This window comes from Coenobita brevimanus, chromosome 107 (genome assembly GCF_032717465.1).
Source record: "Coenobita brevimanus isolate Jiangsu-jjx chromosome 107, ASM3271746v2, whole genome shotgun sequence".
Classification (NCBI taxonomy): domain Eukaryota; kingdom Metazoa; phylum Arthropoda; class Malacostraca; order Decapoda; family Coenobitidae; genus Coenobita; species Coenobita brevimanus.
In genome coordinates, this window is record NC_137060.1 from 18,119,000 (window position 1) to 18,131,713 (window position 12,714).

A 12,714-nucleotide genomic window follows, 5' to 3' on the forward strand; every position below is an offset into this window, starting at 1 on the left:
CTCATCACTCAAATCTCCATTCACTCTCACCTGGGTGTGAGCACCCACATACATGGCCATAACCACCCTAACCAGCCACTCCTCCAACCCAAGCTTTCTCATTGCCCACTTCACCACCTCTCTAGGGACTCTGTCAAAGGCCTTTTCCAAATCAACAAAAACAAAATAAAGATCCCTTCTCCTACCAATATATTTTTCCTGAAGCTGTCGAACAATGAATATGGCATCAGTGGTCCCCCTACCTGGCATAAACCCAAACTGCATCTCATCAATATTCACTCTTTCTCTAATCATACCTTCTAAAACTCTCTCCATTACCTTCATTATCTGATCTAAAAGCTTTATACCTCTATAATTTCCTCTTTCCAGGGCATCACCCTTCCCTTTATACACATTTACAATTACACTCTTCAGCCAATCATCTGGGACAACACACTCATAAATAATCCTGTTTATCAGGTCAGTGACTAAACTCACCCCTATATCGCCTGAGGCCTTCAACATTTTGGCAGTCAACCCAGACACACCTGCTGCCTTCCCCACCCTCATCCTGCCTATTGCCTCACTCACAGTAGCAGTATCAATCAAAGGACAAGGGCCAGACACTGGATCTGCTGGCTCCAAACCTTCCCTGTCCCAGTCAAACTCCTCATTCAACAACCGGTTATAATGCTCTAGCATAGTACATTATATGGATGAGGAAATGATGAAAAAATTGATAGTGGCCATGATCCGTCCCAGGTTAGAATATGCAGCGGTAGTGTGGTCCCCACACAAAAAGAAAGATATAAACAAGATTGAGAGAATACAAAGAACAGCAACCAAGATGGCCCCCAGTCTGACAGACCTGTCATACAGAGAGAGGCTGGAAAAACTGGATTTGCCTTCGTTAGAGGAAAGGAGAAAGAGGGGAGACATGACTGCGGTGTTCAGGACCATGGTGGGAGTAGATAAAATTGACAAAGAAGATCTGTTTGTATGGGATAAGAGAGCAACAAGAGGACACGGAATGAAATTGAAAAAGTCAAGCTGCTTGAAGGATATCAAGAAATATAGCTTTCCTTACAGAAGTATAGACTTATGGAATAGCCTGGACAAAGAGATCGTCCAGTCTAAAAACTTAAACGAGTTTAAAGCTAAATTCGACTTACTGAGAAACAGCAATGGAAACCCACGAGCATAGTACATTCCGTGTATATCACAATTAGGTATATTAGGTAAATACTTAAATATTTGGAACGACTTAGACAAAGAGGTGGTGCATGAGAAAAGCATTCATGTGTGTAAAGGTAGACTTGATAAATGTGGATATGGAGACAGGACAACACGAGCATTGCTCAATTCCTGTATACTACAAATAGGTAAATAGGTAAATACACACATAATCAATCATTCCCTTCCTTTCATTCAGTTCACCACCCACCTTTCTCATCACTCGCCATGTATACCTGTGGATCATTTTATGCCTGTAGAGGGTATTGGCTATCACCAACCCCCTCCCAGCACAAATGGCCACTAACGCACTCCCATTCTTATCTATCTCAGCAGGCACACCCCACTCACCAACTATTCCATCCACCTTCACATTCCCAACTTTACCATTCATATCACCGATCAAAAACACTCTCTCATTCCTTCCAAACTTTTCCATGCACACTTCCACATTTGTCCAGAACTCTTCTCTCACTCTTCTAGCACGATCTTGCGTTGGCGCATACACACACACAATCGCCCACATTTGTATTCCAACTTTCAACTTTACCCACACAAACCTTGACCCAACTGATCCATACTGTCTTATGCTCTTCTTCCATCTTTTACTTATAACTATACATACTCCTTCCTTTGCCCTCTCATTCTCACCTACTCCTGCACATATACCCCATCAATACTCCCATTCTCTCACACTTTCTCCTCTCCATTTTGTTTCAGTTATTCCACATACATCCACTTTCGTACCCTCATCATCTGACAACATATCAATATCATTACTACACTCATCCAGAGATTTCGTCCAATATTTGCTTGGGCTAGTGCTAGTGGTGGCATGGAGAAGATTTTATACCTTTACCTCTGGCATTTTGTAAGTAACTGAGCTGAGCTCTGCACCTCGTAAAAATGCATAATCTATGTATGGCAATATTCTACAAGGTGCCATGAGTTGCTAGCTGATTTATTTCGTGTCATTTCTGATGGCGAATTTTTGAAACCAGGAAATCATATATGATACAGCCGCAGTCAGAGCCATTTGAACTCAGATATCGTATATAATACAGCCGCGGTCAATGCATTACTTCAACTATTAATATAAAGTCTGGATTCAGAGCTAAAACATGCTAAAGTTGGCTGGTATTTCCCTGTCAGATCATCAACATGCCTTGACAAACTTCTGTTTTGCATGAACAAATATTTATGCAAATAAATATATCTGCATATTAAACAAATATTTATGCAAACCAGACGTCTGTCAAGGCGAATTGTCGAGCTAGAGGCAAAACTTGTCTGCTAACTGTAATAAGTTTTTGCTCTGAATCTTGATTTTTTTTTTTATGATGTTAAACAAAATTTTTTTACTGGATTTCACATAATCAGGAGTGCATGAACCTAAACAGTGACAAAAATTTTAATATTTCCCATTCAAAGTGCAGATTCAGTATTCTGTCGCACCCACAATGGAAAGGGTACGAAACTAGGAAGGAACTAAGCTTGCTGGATAAATTCTATACTGTAGTATAACAAGGGTTTGGCACCCATTTTTTTTACTTGACAGTCATTGGAGTGACTGTCAAAATTTAATAGGTAATTATGGAGCTAAACACTGAAAGATGTGCCCATCACGAGGAGCCAGGATTCTTGGGGTATCAATGATGCATGAATGGGTGTGTGACCCATTTCATTGGATATGAAGCTCATTAGTTCTCCCACTATTATATTACACTATTTCCTTTTTCTAATTTTCTGTACTATACCTCAACCTGCCTACAGATGGCAAAAAGAGGCATGGGAGATGATGAGGATGTGATATGCTTATACAATAAGACTTCACTATAACAGACTAATTGGGGCCCCAAGCCACTCCAAAAAATGAGAAATTCCAATAAATGCAACATCTGCACTTCCCCTTGCTAACTCAGACTTTTTCCAATATATCAGACATTAGTCCGGATAGCATGAATGGTTTTTAAACTGTTTTGACTATCATTGCAGTAGTGTACTGTGTTATAACTTCACTACATTAATCAAATAGTATAATATATATAATAATACTGTACTGTACACTGACATACATGTCTTTTATTTCCCTTATTGTAGTGAACATAGCTGAAGTGGTCAGGCAGTCTGGACTGCTTCTGGCTTTATCAGACTTTTTCTGATATAAAGGAATTTAGTCCACTAGCTCCTCGATTCCGATAGTGAATTCCAGTGTATTGAAGTCCGTTATATCGATGTTTTACTGTACTATATAAAATTAATGCAGTAAGGTACAATCTAAAAGTGAGATGATTATGATGTGATAGAAAGCTTACTGTATATAAAACATATATATCATGGCCCATATTTAAATCTAGGCTATACTGGGTGCATGAATTGCACAACTTATATTAATTCAAGGTGGGTGTGAGACTTATTCAAATATTTATGGTAGCCTACAGTACATATCATTTCTTTGTTACTTGATAATGAATCACAATGAACTGAACTGTTAATGACAGCCTACTTCATAATTTTTCATAGAAAAACTGTACTAAACAATTAGCCCAAGACAATTTTTACCATAATGGTAATCGTCAATTTCGCCGGAGGCTTGGACCACATGCAACCCATAAAAGCATCTGATCATGACAGTGACAGTCAGGATCTCCAATGCATTCCTACAAGGAACGATGTTTCATTAACCACTGGCACAATGACAGTTTCAAAACCAACGTCAAATACAGTATGTACTGTTTAAGGTGCCTATCAGCCGTCCTCTGCAACTCATGAGAACTGGAATGAAATTCTTGATATCAAAACAACTTATCAACGTCAGTCGTACCTTCACTGACATACTTCTAACGAGTGTCGAGGGGAAATTGGCGCTAACTGCACGAGCTACACCTTGCAGCCCTGGACGAAGTGTGAGGGTGAAGACGGCCGCCATCCTACCAGCCTCCTGAATTAATATTACATTGATACCAGACCCCAAGGTACCAGACACCCTCAGGGAGTCGGTTCAAGGTCGCTAATTGATGAGCAAACTGTACCTTACCGGTTTTTGTTGCAACTGAATTAGCCTCCATTTACAATGTGCAGAAGCACCTGACTCTAGATTTCGCTTCTTGTGTAGGTAGCTTCTCCAGTTCACATTTTATTGTCACTCCAAAGAATGGAGAGTTATTTATGGCTATTACCTGGCTGATAGTGATCATTATCTGAATAACATTCTCGTAATCATCATAAACTTGTTTTCCAGCGATTATGTAATTTCAGTTAATGAATTCATGGTACGATATGATAAATTAATTGCATAAGTTGTTCGGCTCAACATATATTAAGTGTGGTATTACTGTTGACCAGCTGATCCTACTAGTAAATACTGGCGACCCAGCGTACCGGTGAAGATATCTACGTAGCTTCTTCGAGTCTTCATCTGTTTAGTAGTAATACGAAAATGTATACCGTATAAAAGGTTAATCGTTTCTGCCTAGCAATATGTCACTTTCATTTGTAGACGGGAGAACCTTACAATTTATGAGCATAGAAATTGTTTAATTTTCGAAGAAGATGGCTAACACCTTATTTTAAAAATTACGTCGACGTTGGATGCATTATGGAATGTGGGTATACGTGTGCCTTAAAATACGTGGTTGTTCTTGTGTAATTTGCAGGAAAAGCTCAGGAACAGCATCCTGTGCTTCCCACTGATAGTGTAGGTAGCTGGAGGACTCGTGAAGGCGATTAAACTGCAATACTTGCTTCGAGGCAAGAATTTTAAGTCGTTGATGCTTGGTAGTTATGACAAGATTATTTGGAATGCTTTTTGGATTCAGGCTGAAGCCTCTGTATCCACATATCTGCGGTCTTGTTGGTAATGCTTCAGGAATTATGTCGGTAGTACTAGTAGACGGTGTTAAGGTGATAGCATGGATTAAGCTTCGATAGCTTTCAGGCAAGGAGTTTCAGGTGTGAGCAACCCTGTGAGTGAATATGAATTCCTGATGTTGAGAGATGGAATTTCTTTTGCAGCTTTCTTGAGTTTGCTCTTGTGAAGTCAAACTCTCATAAGTATACTAGAGGGGCCAGAATGCCTTTGAAAGTGGAATATGATCGCTTGGTGCTAACCATAAAAAAGATTAATAAATAAAAATAAATGCAAATTTTAAGTCCCAAAATTTGGCTGTACAACTTTTAAAAACCAGTTTTTGAGGCTGATTGCTGCTGATAATTTGTAAGGGGAAGTGCAGGGTCAATGTCTTATGCTCCCTTTCCTCCAGAAACTTTATAGCTGTCATAAACACACATACACATAAATAGCTAACAGTCCAAAACAGGAGACATTAATGTAAATATTTGCAGAATCTTCTTACTAAAAGTATGCCTGGCCTCAGCAAAGCATATATAATTATAGTACAGGTGTCAGAACTCGGGTTTGATTATTGATAAGTCACTTGCTAATAAGAATTTCTCTAGTAGCTATGATATTCCTTGTGACATCCATACACAAGTGCAGCAACTTTTCTGCCGATTTTTGTCAGTTACTCAAAAATTCTGTATGCGAAACATATCAGATTTCCAGCTTAGAGAGCTTACATCTTTGTAGCATTTCTGAGTGAAGAGTAAGGGAAATCCTGAGTAGAACATACCGTATAAGCATTTTGAAAGACGGTGTTCCTTGTTATTTGGTTCAACCATATTTAAGTGATTACTACTCTGAGTTACTGGTACATGATCATCAAAAGTCTCTCCATCAAGTGTTGCTAATGCAGTATTGACTATTCTACTACATGCAGATGGCTTCCTAAGATGGCTGGTCAGAGGCTACAAGGAGCAGTGGCAAGGGGTCCATACACTGTCCTCAGCAAATTTGGTGTTGCTGCCATGTTTATTGTGTAAGTGTAGTTCATTATGAACTTTTTTTAATGAACCTTTGAATGTGTCTGTTGAGAGACTTGGGACTAATTCCTTCCATCATCTTAATCTCCACACAATTTCAGGCAAGGTTCGGTAATGAATGTACTGTACCCTGTACTATCATTTTCTGTGTTATAGGCTTTATTTGTTTTTGTAGGAAGAACAAGCAACTCAGCAAGAATATATGCCTTCTTTCTGTCCTGCCCACAGAAATAGTTCTTACCTGCAACAAGAAATTGATATATACAGTAGTCCATCCATCCATCCATCCATCATCCAATCCTACGTTGTGCCATGAAGAGCATAGGAGCCCAGGGCTAGGCAAGTTGGTCCTGGCATTTAAGATAAGAGTGACCAGCCTCACTCATCCCTGAGTGGCATTATGTGAGCAATAAACCCCAACCACCCCTTGGATATAAACTTTCACCAGCTCAATCCCATTTGAGCACCATTATTACCCACTAAACCACCAGGTGCCAAAATTTGGTTAAATGGTTACCACCCAGCGTAGTAAATGGTTTCCTGGTGTACAGGAAACCATTTGGCTTGTCACTCAGTGAATTTTTTTTTTTTTAATCAACATTGAGGCTATTGTGATCTAACTCTGAAACTTCCCTTGACTTTCCCAACAAAACAAATCATAGATACAACTGGGAGTTCTTCATAAGTTTGTTAGTGAGTCTACCTCCTCCTCCCCTGAACAACTCATTTTCCTCCTCCACCACTTACCTCAGTGCTCATTACCAGTCTGTTCTTTGCCATCCAACATTTCTTTTTTAAGTCAGTGTCCTGTCAAGTGTTCTTAAGAAGTCTCTCCAATGGCAGCCTTAAACTCTTCCCTGGTGACATGTACTGTATTATATTTTATTAATGCTACCACCAGACAATTTTATTAGCTAATAGAGACTTTGAACTGGAGGAGTTAAGTAGAGCCTTCAGCAAGAGTTCAAGTGTAATGAGGGTTTATTTCAAAGTATTCTTCAGCAACACCACAATGAGCTCATGTCATACAAAAATGCTTAGTATAGCTATGGCCTCCTTTATGTTCACCTTAAAAATTGTTTAGTGAGGGTATTGACTGGAATAGGTTCATTTTCAGTAGGTACCAGGGCAGAATGGGTAAAAAAAAAGGTCTAGACTCTTGGGTGTATTACTAGATGGTTTGGAGATATCCTAACACTTCTTTGTTTCATTTTGTTTCATAAAGACTCTAACATGCTTATATGCATCAGCTGTGGTCACCTAGTGGCAACCCTCCACACTACTTGATCTCTGGCAGCCTCCCTATTCAGTCCCTTATCCCTCAGATCACACTCTGTGATCTTGTCCTAGGTCTTCCTTGGTCTGTGATTGAATTTGAATTTGTGTGCATTTAAGTACCGTACTTTGGTAGTGTAATGAGTAATGATGGAAGTTTAGAGGGTGAAGTACTTGAAAGGGTACAACAGGGATGGAAGGTTTCTGGTTCTTTGAAAGCAGTGATGAGGAACAGGGAAGTGAGCATGAAAGTTAAAAAGTTGCTGCACGACAGTACAGTGCTCGTCAGAAGTATTCAGCGATGTCCGCCGGGCGCGCAATACTTATGGCCCAAAAAGAATCACCCATTTTTGGGGGTAAGAATTGAGCCACAAGTTTGAGCTCCGAGCATGACGTCACGGTAGCCTGAGGCCTTCTGACGCGCTGGTTGGTTCCCGCCTCAGTTGCCCACGGGCTGCCTGAGAGAGAGGAACTCCGCCGAGTGTCCCTCTCAAATTGCGCCATTTTTTACCGAGTGTCCCGCAGTGTTTTGGCCTTCAAAACTTTGTTATGGCACCTATCCGTGAACTATCGAGTGAAATCATATCCCAGATCATTGCTCTAAAGGAGGCAGGCCACCAGACAAAGGAAATTAGTGAATTGGTTGGTGTGGGACGATCGACAGTGCGTCGTTGGTGTGCGCGGTTTCGGGAGGAAAACAGTGGTGAAGTTCCCACAAAGAAACCGAGGTCTGGTAGGCCTAGGAAAACTTCCCCAAGGTCTGTTAATGTTTTAAAACGTGCAGTGGAGTTTAATCCTTGTGTGAGTGCAAGGAAAATTAAGGAGAGCAACCCAGAAGTGTTTGGTGAGGTGTCAGTGAGAACAGTGTCTCGTAGGGTGCATGAGCTTGGTTACACAAGTCACAGGCCTGTGAAAAAGCCTCTTCTCTCTAGCAGCCAGAGAATTCGTAGGCTTGCCTTTGCTAATAAATATCTAAATTGGGGTGAGGAGCAATGGTTGTCAGTGTTGTGGTCTGATGAGGCAACGTTTAGTGTTACCTGTAACAGAGGAGCATGCAAAGGTAGTGACCCACTTGACCCACGGTATGTAGAAAGCACAGTTAAACATCCTGATTCACTCATGGTATGGGGCTGTTTTTCAGGGAAGGGTTTGGGGAAGCTTGTACTTCCCAAGAACCTCAGAGTGAATCAGGATGTTTACCTGGAGCTTCTGTGTGATCATTTACCAGACTCCTTCGAGCTAACAGGTGCACGAGTGTTTCAGCAGGACGGTGCACCTGCTCACAAGGCCAAATCGGTCACCAATTGGCTTCGTGACTGCGAGGTATCATTCATGACAGACTGGCCAGGAAATAGCCCAGACCTCAACCCTTCCCAAGGGAAGGACGTGAGCTCTCTGCCTAAACTGGAAGCCGCCATTCGTGACTCCTGGGACAAAATACCCCTCCAGCACCTCAGGAGCCTCGCCCTTTCACTTCCAAGACGTCTCAGGTCCGTGAAGAAACGTAAAGGCTACCCTACGAAGCACTAAAGGTAAATAAAATGCATTATTTATATGTTTTTTCAATGTTGAAAGGTTTGTTTCTCAGGAGGGACGCAGGGCGCCCCATACTTCTGACGAGCACTGTATTGTGGTATCGACCCTAACATATAGAAATGAAACTTGGACTTTGTTGGAAGGACACAAGTCAAGAGAAAGAGCAGTGGAAAGAAGTTATTTGAGAGAAGCATGTGGCGTTATGTCGAGAGACAGACTGGCAAATGAGGATGTGAAGGAGCATTGTGGTGTGAATGTGGATGTGACAGAAAGCATTAGGAAATATACATTGAGGTGGTTTGGCCATGTGGAGAGGATGGAGACCGAGAGACTAAGGAGGAGAGTTTATGTGAATGAGATGGAGGGGGGGAGAGGGAGGGGGAGGTCGAGGATGATATGGGGGAGGGAGTGGAGAGGTATATGAGAGAGGGGGGTGTGAGCTGGGAGCAAGGCAGTGAAATGACACTGGACAGGGCAACATGGAGGTGATTTGTTTGTGGCCACCCTTTACGGGATTGAGGCTTCTGGCAATAGATAGATAGAATAATCCACTTGCATGTTACTCTGTTGGTATTAAGCAATGTATACAGTACATAACATATCAGTGAAAATAAGGTATAAGACTGAAAATTAGCCATAAAGGAAGGAACACTTCTGTACAAGGTCATCCATGTCACATGGCCATCAGATCCACTTCTTACAACTTTTTGGGAGTAGGGTTGATGGGGAAGGTGGGGTGGGAATGGGTGAAAGTGGAAGGGTTGAAGAAGATGTGAGATGGGAAAGGACAGAGGAGAATTGAGAGAGGAAGGAGGAGAAAGGATAACAGGGAAAAAGAGGAGGGGAATGAGAGCATGAGGAGTTTGACATGGAAAGGAAAAGATGGAGGTGAGAGGGGAAGGGACATAGGAGAAGTGGAAGGAGAGGAAAGGGAGTTTGACATGGGAAGGAGGAGATGGGGTGAGAGGGGAAGAAATGGAGGCAGAATGAGAGAGGAAAGAGAAGCGGTGACAGAGGAGAGGGATGGGAGGAATAGGGGTTTGATTGGGTAATGAAGAGGAGGGCAGTGTCATGGAACTCTTCACTGTGAATTCATTATCTTGCCATCAGTCTGTCCGACTCACCATTACCTTCACTTATTTTGGACCCCACCTCAAGCCCTTGTCAACCCCAGGCTCCTTCTTCCTTGCATTAAAAGAAAAAAAAAGTTACAACAACAACTGTGATTCACTTTTCACAAGAAAGACTGTTAGAATCTATGTTCCCTTTTACAACCTCCTACACAAACCAGTCATGGCTACAACCTCTTGTTATCTTGTACTCTTTTAATAGTTCCCCAGTATATAATTTATCATTGGAAAATTAAACATTAATGTAATGGCCATTTAATGTATTTTTTTCTGTATACCTTACCATCTGTCTGAATTATTTTCTTTATTGACTGTCATTAATGTTCTATTCATCTTTTTTCCACACCAAAGAGGGTCCTTCTCTTCCATCATTATCCTCATCCTTGCTTTGAAAGGCATTTTTATGACTGCACTCTTGTTTAATATTCTCTAATTAGCTGTTCCTGAAGCTGTTCTTTTTAAAGTTGTTTTACAGCCTGTCACTCTTAACATGAGTGTGTGAGGAAGAGAGGTTTGGAAGTCGGTGAGGCTAGGGAACTGACGAGATCGAGCCGGCTGGATGAATTTTGTGAGAATTGTGTGATCAGGGATTTTGGCACCCCTTGTGAGCATGGCAGCGTCCAGATTGACTCAGTCGGATATGCTGTGTGAAGCTGCAGAAAGTGGTGAATGTTTTTGGCGTATCCGGTAGAGCCAGGATTCCGGGGGCTTGAATGATGAGTGAATGGAAGTGTGGCCTGTTTGGATTGGGCAGGTTTGTGCTGTCTGGACATTGCTACTCCTCACCCTGCCCTTGGGTGGGAAAGGAGGTCCGGATGATGAACTTGTAACATTCTGATAACACATATTACCTATACATACTTGGATCATATAGAACTGTATATATTTCAGAGGAGCTGTTGTTGGTGACAGGATCAGAAAACACAGACAGGTAGTGCTTCAGACTGTGGAAAATGGTAAGTAATCTTTCAGTAATAAAAGGTACTGTATAAAACTTTCCATTTAGTACAGCATGATACACATGGTGACTCTTCCATTTAGTACAACATGAGACGCATGGTAACTTTCTATTATAGCATGATACACATGGCAGCTTCCATTTAGTACAGCACAGTACACATGGTGATTTCTATTATTATGCCACAATACAAGTGATAACTGAGAATAAGGGAGAGGAGCACATATCATATGGCAGCTTATGATGAAATACAGAACAGAACAACAACTGTCCTATTTATAATTTACCAGACATACATGTCGATTAATTAATTTTGTACACTTATATGACTGAACTATAATTATGGTTCCTTCTGTTCTGGTATCTTCCCATACATTATGCATACATCCTGCAGCATACTTATTTATTGATGATTTTTGCTCTAGCTCTGACCTCTTCTTTTGTACAAGGGAAGTCATGCGACAAAGCGACCTATCCAGGTGATGTGGCAGATTTCCCAAAACATTTAATTGCATTTTCCCCATTACATTTTTCCTGCTTCAGCTCATAACCTGATCAGTACTGTACCTGTTGCCTACCCACATGTTTACCTATTCACAGCCCTCACCACTCTTGTGGTTGTCACTGTACTGTATCTGGCACCATATCCCTTCCTTGTGCATGACCTTTTTGACTGCCACTCTGCTCTCATCATTCCCATTTTATTTATTTATTTATTTTAATCTTTCTGTGGCATTCTGAGTCCTTTAGATTTTTTCTTTACTATAATTTGTACATTTTTGCACCTAATTATAGAGTTTTGTATCATGAGAGAAATTCATGTTAATTTTTCTGCCGCATTCTTCATTGACCTTTTCTTGCCTCTCTCTGCCACACTCCTTTCGCAGTTCTTATTCATAATATAATTATTCCCTACCTTTTCTTCTAGGCTACACTCCCTTCTTGGTTCCACCCCAACCTCACTTTTCCCCTTTCTCCTCAGTCCCCCCTGCCCCCCCCCCTTTTTTTTTTTCCATCTGAGCTTTGAGGATATCAGAACAAATGACCAGACTACTTTTTACTTATAATACTGTATGTAGAGATTTGGACTCACTTCACATATTTAATATTAATTATGTTTTACAGATGATATGATAGGACATCACAAAGAGAAGTATAATGCCATAGAAGAAAAGGTAAGCACAGTTGCTTTATGTTACACTGTACGGGCAGACCCTGAGATGCAATACCCCTAGATGTGATACCCCGGCACAGCGATGAGGGTAGAAATACCACCCTACCCTGCCGAACGATGGCCAGACCCTGGTTAACAAAGTCTTTTTTTTTCTTTTTTCTTTTTTTTTTTTTCAAACTGATTTGATGATATTTTAGACTTAAATTTTGTGTTTAGGTTGATTTGTAAGCTGTTTTTTGACGTATTGTGTTTTAGTCATAGGCGGGGTGAACATTGTCATTCTAGGGTTCAGTTTGCTAAGCTTGATTGTTTCCAGACTTATTTCTGATGATTTTCATATTTTATTTTTGGACTTAGGTGAGTTATAAACTGCTTTTAGGATTAGTGTAGCATGTTTTTAAAGCTATTTTGGGTGTTTAGGTTAGCTAGAAATTTGTTTTTGGACTCATTTGGGTGGGTTTAGGACTTGGTTGGGGGGGGGAACCCAAGGCTCAAAAACGCAGCCCTATACTGTAGATGTTAAATCTAACTTGAGATATGATACCCTG

At 40.9% G+C, this 12,714-nt stretch overlaps 2 protein-coding genes across 2 annotated transcripts in view; one reads left to right on the forward strand and one right to left on the reverse strand.

The window, feature by feature from the left end:
* Nucleotides 1-4,182, reverse strand: part of Prx5 (Peroxiredoxin 5) — a 44,775-nt gene extending 40,593 nt beyond the window's left edge. Inside the window, exon 1 of the mRNA XM_080285729.1 lies at nucleotides 4,037-4,182. Within this exon, the coding sequence (XP_080141855.1) occupies nucleotides 4,037-4,141 (105 nt within the window). The 5' untranslated portion in view covers nucleotides 4,142-4,182. The remainder of the gene's footprint in view (nucleotides 1-4,036) is intronic.
* Nucleotides 4,183-4,838: 656 nt separating this feature from the next.
* The window catches only part of LOC145416600 (protein SERAC1), a 53,496-nt gene continuing 45,620 nt past the window's right edge, over nucleotides 4,839-12,714 (forward strand). The window contains exons 1-4 of the mRNA XM_080285531.1: nucleotides 4,839-4,909; nucleotides 5,991-6,089; nucleotides 10,926-10,990; nucleotides 12,118-12,167. Coding sequence (XP_080141657.1) covers nucleotides 6,004-6,089; nucleotides 10,926-10,990; nucleotides 12,118-12,167 — 201 coding nt within the window. The 5' untranslated portion in view covers nucleotides 4,839-4,909; nucleotides 5,991-6,003. The remainder of the gene's footprint in view (nucleotides 4,910-5,990; nucleotides 6,090-10,925; nucleotides 10,991-12,117; nucleotides 12,168-12,714) is intronic.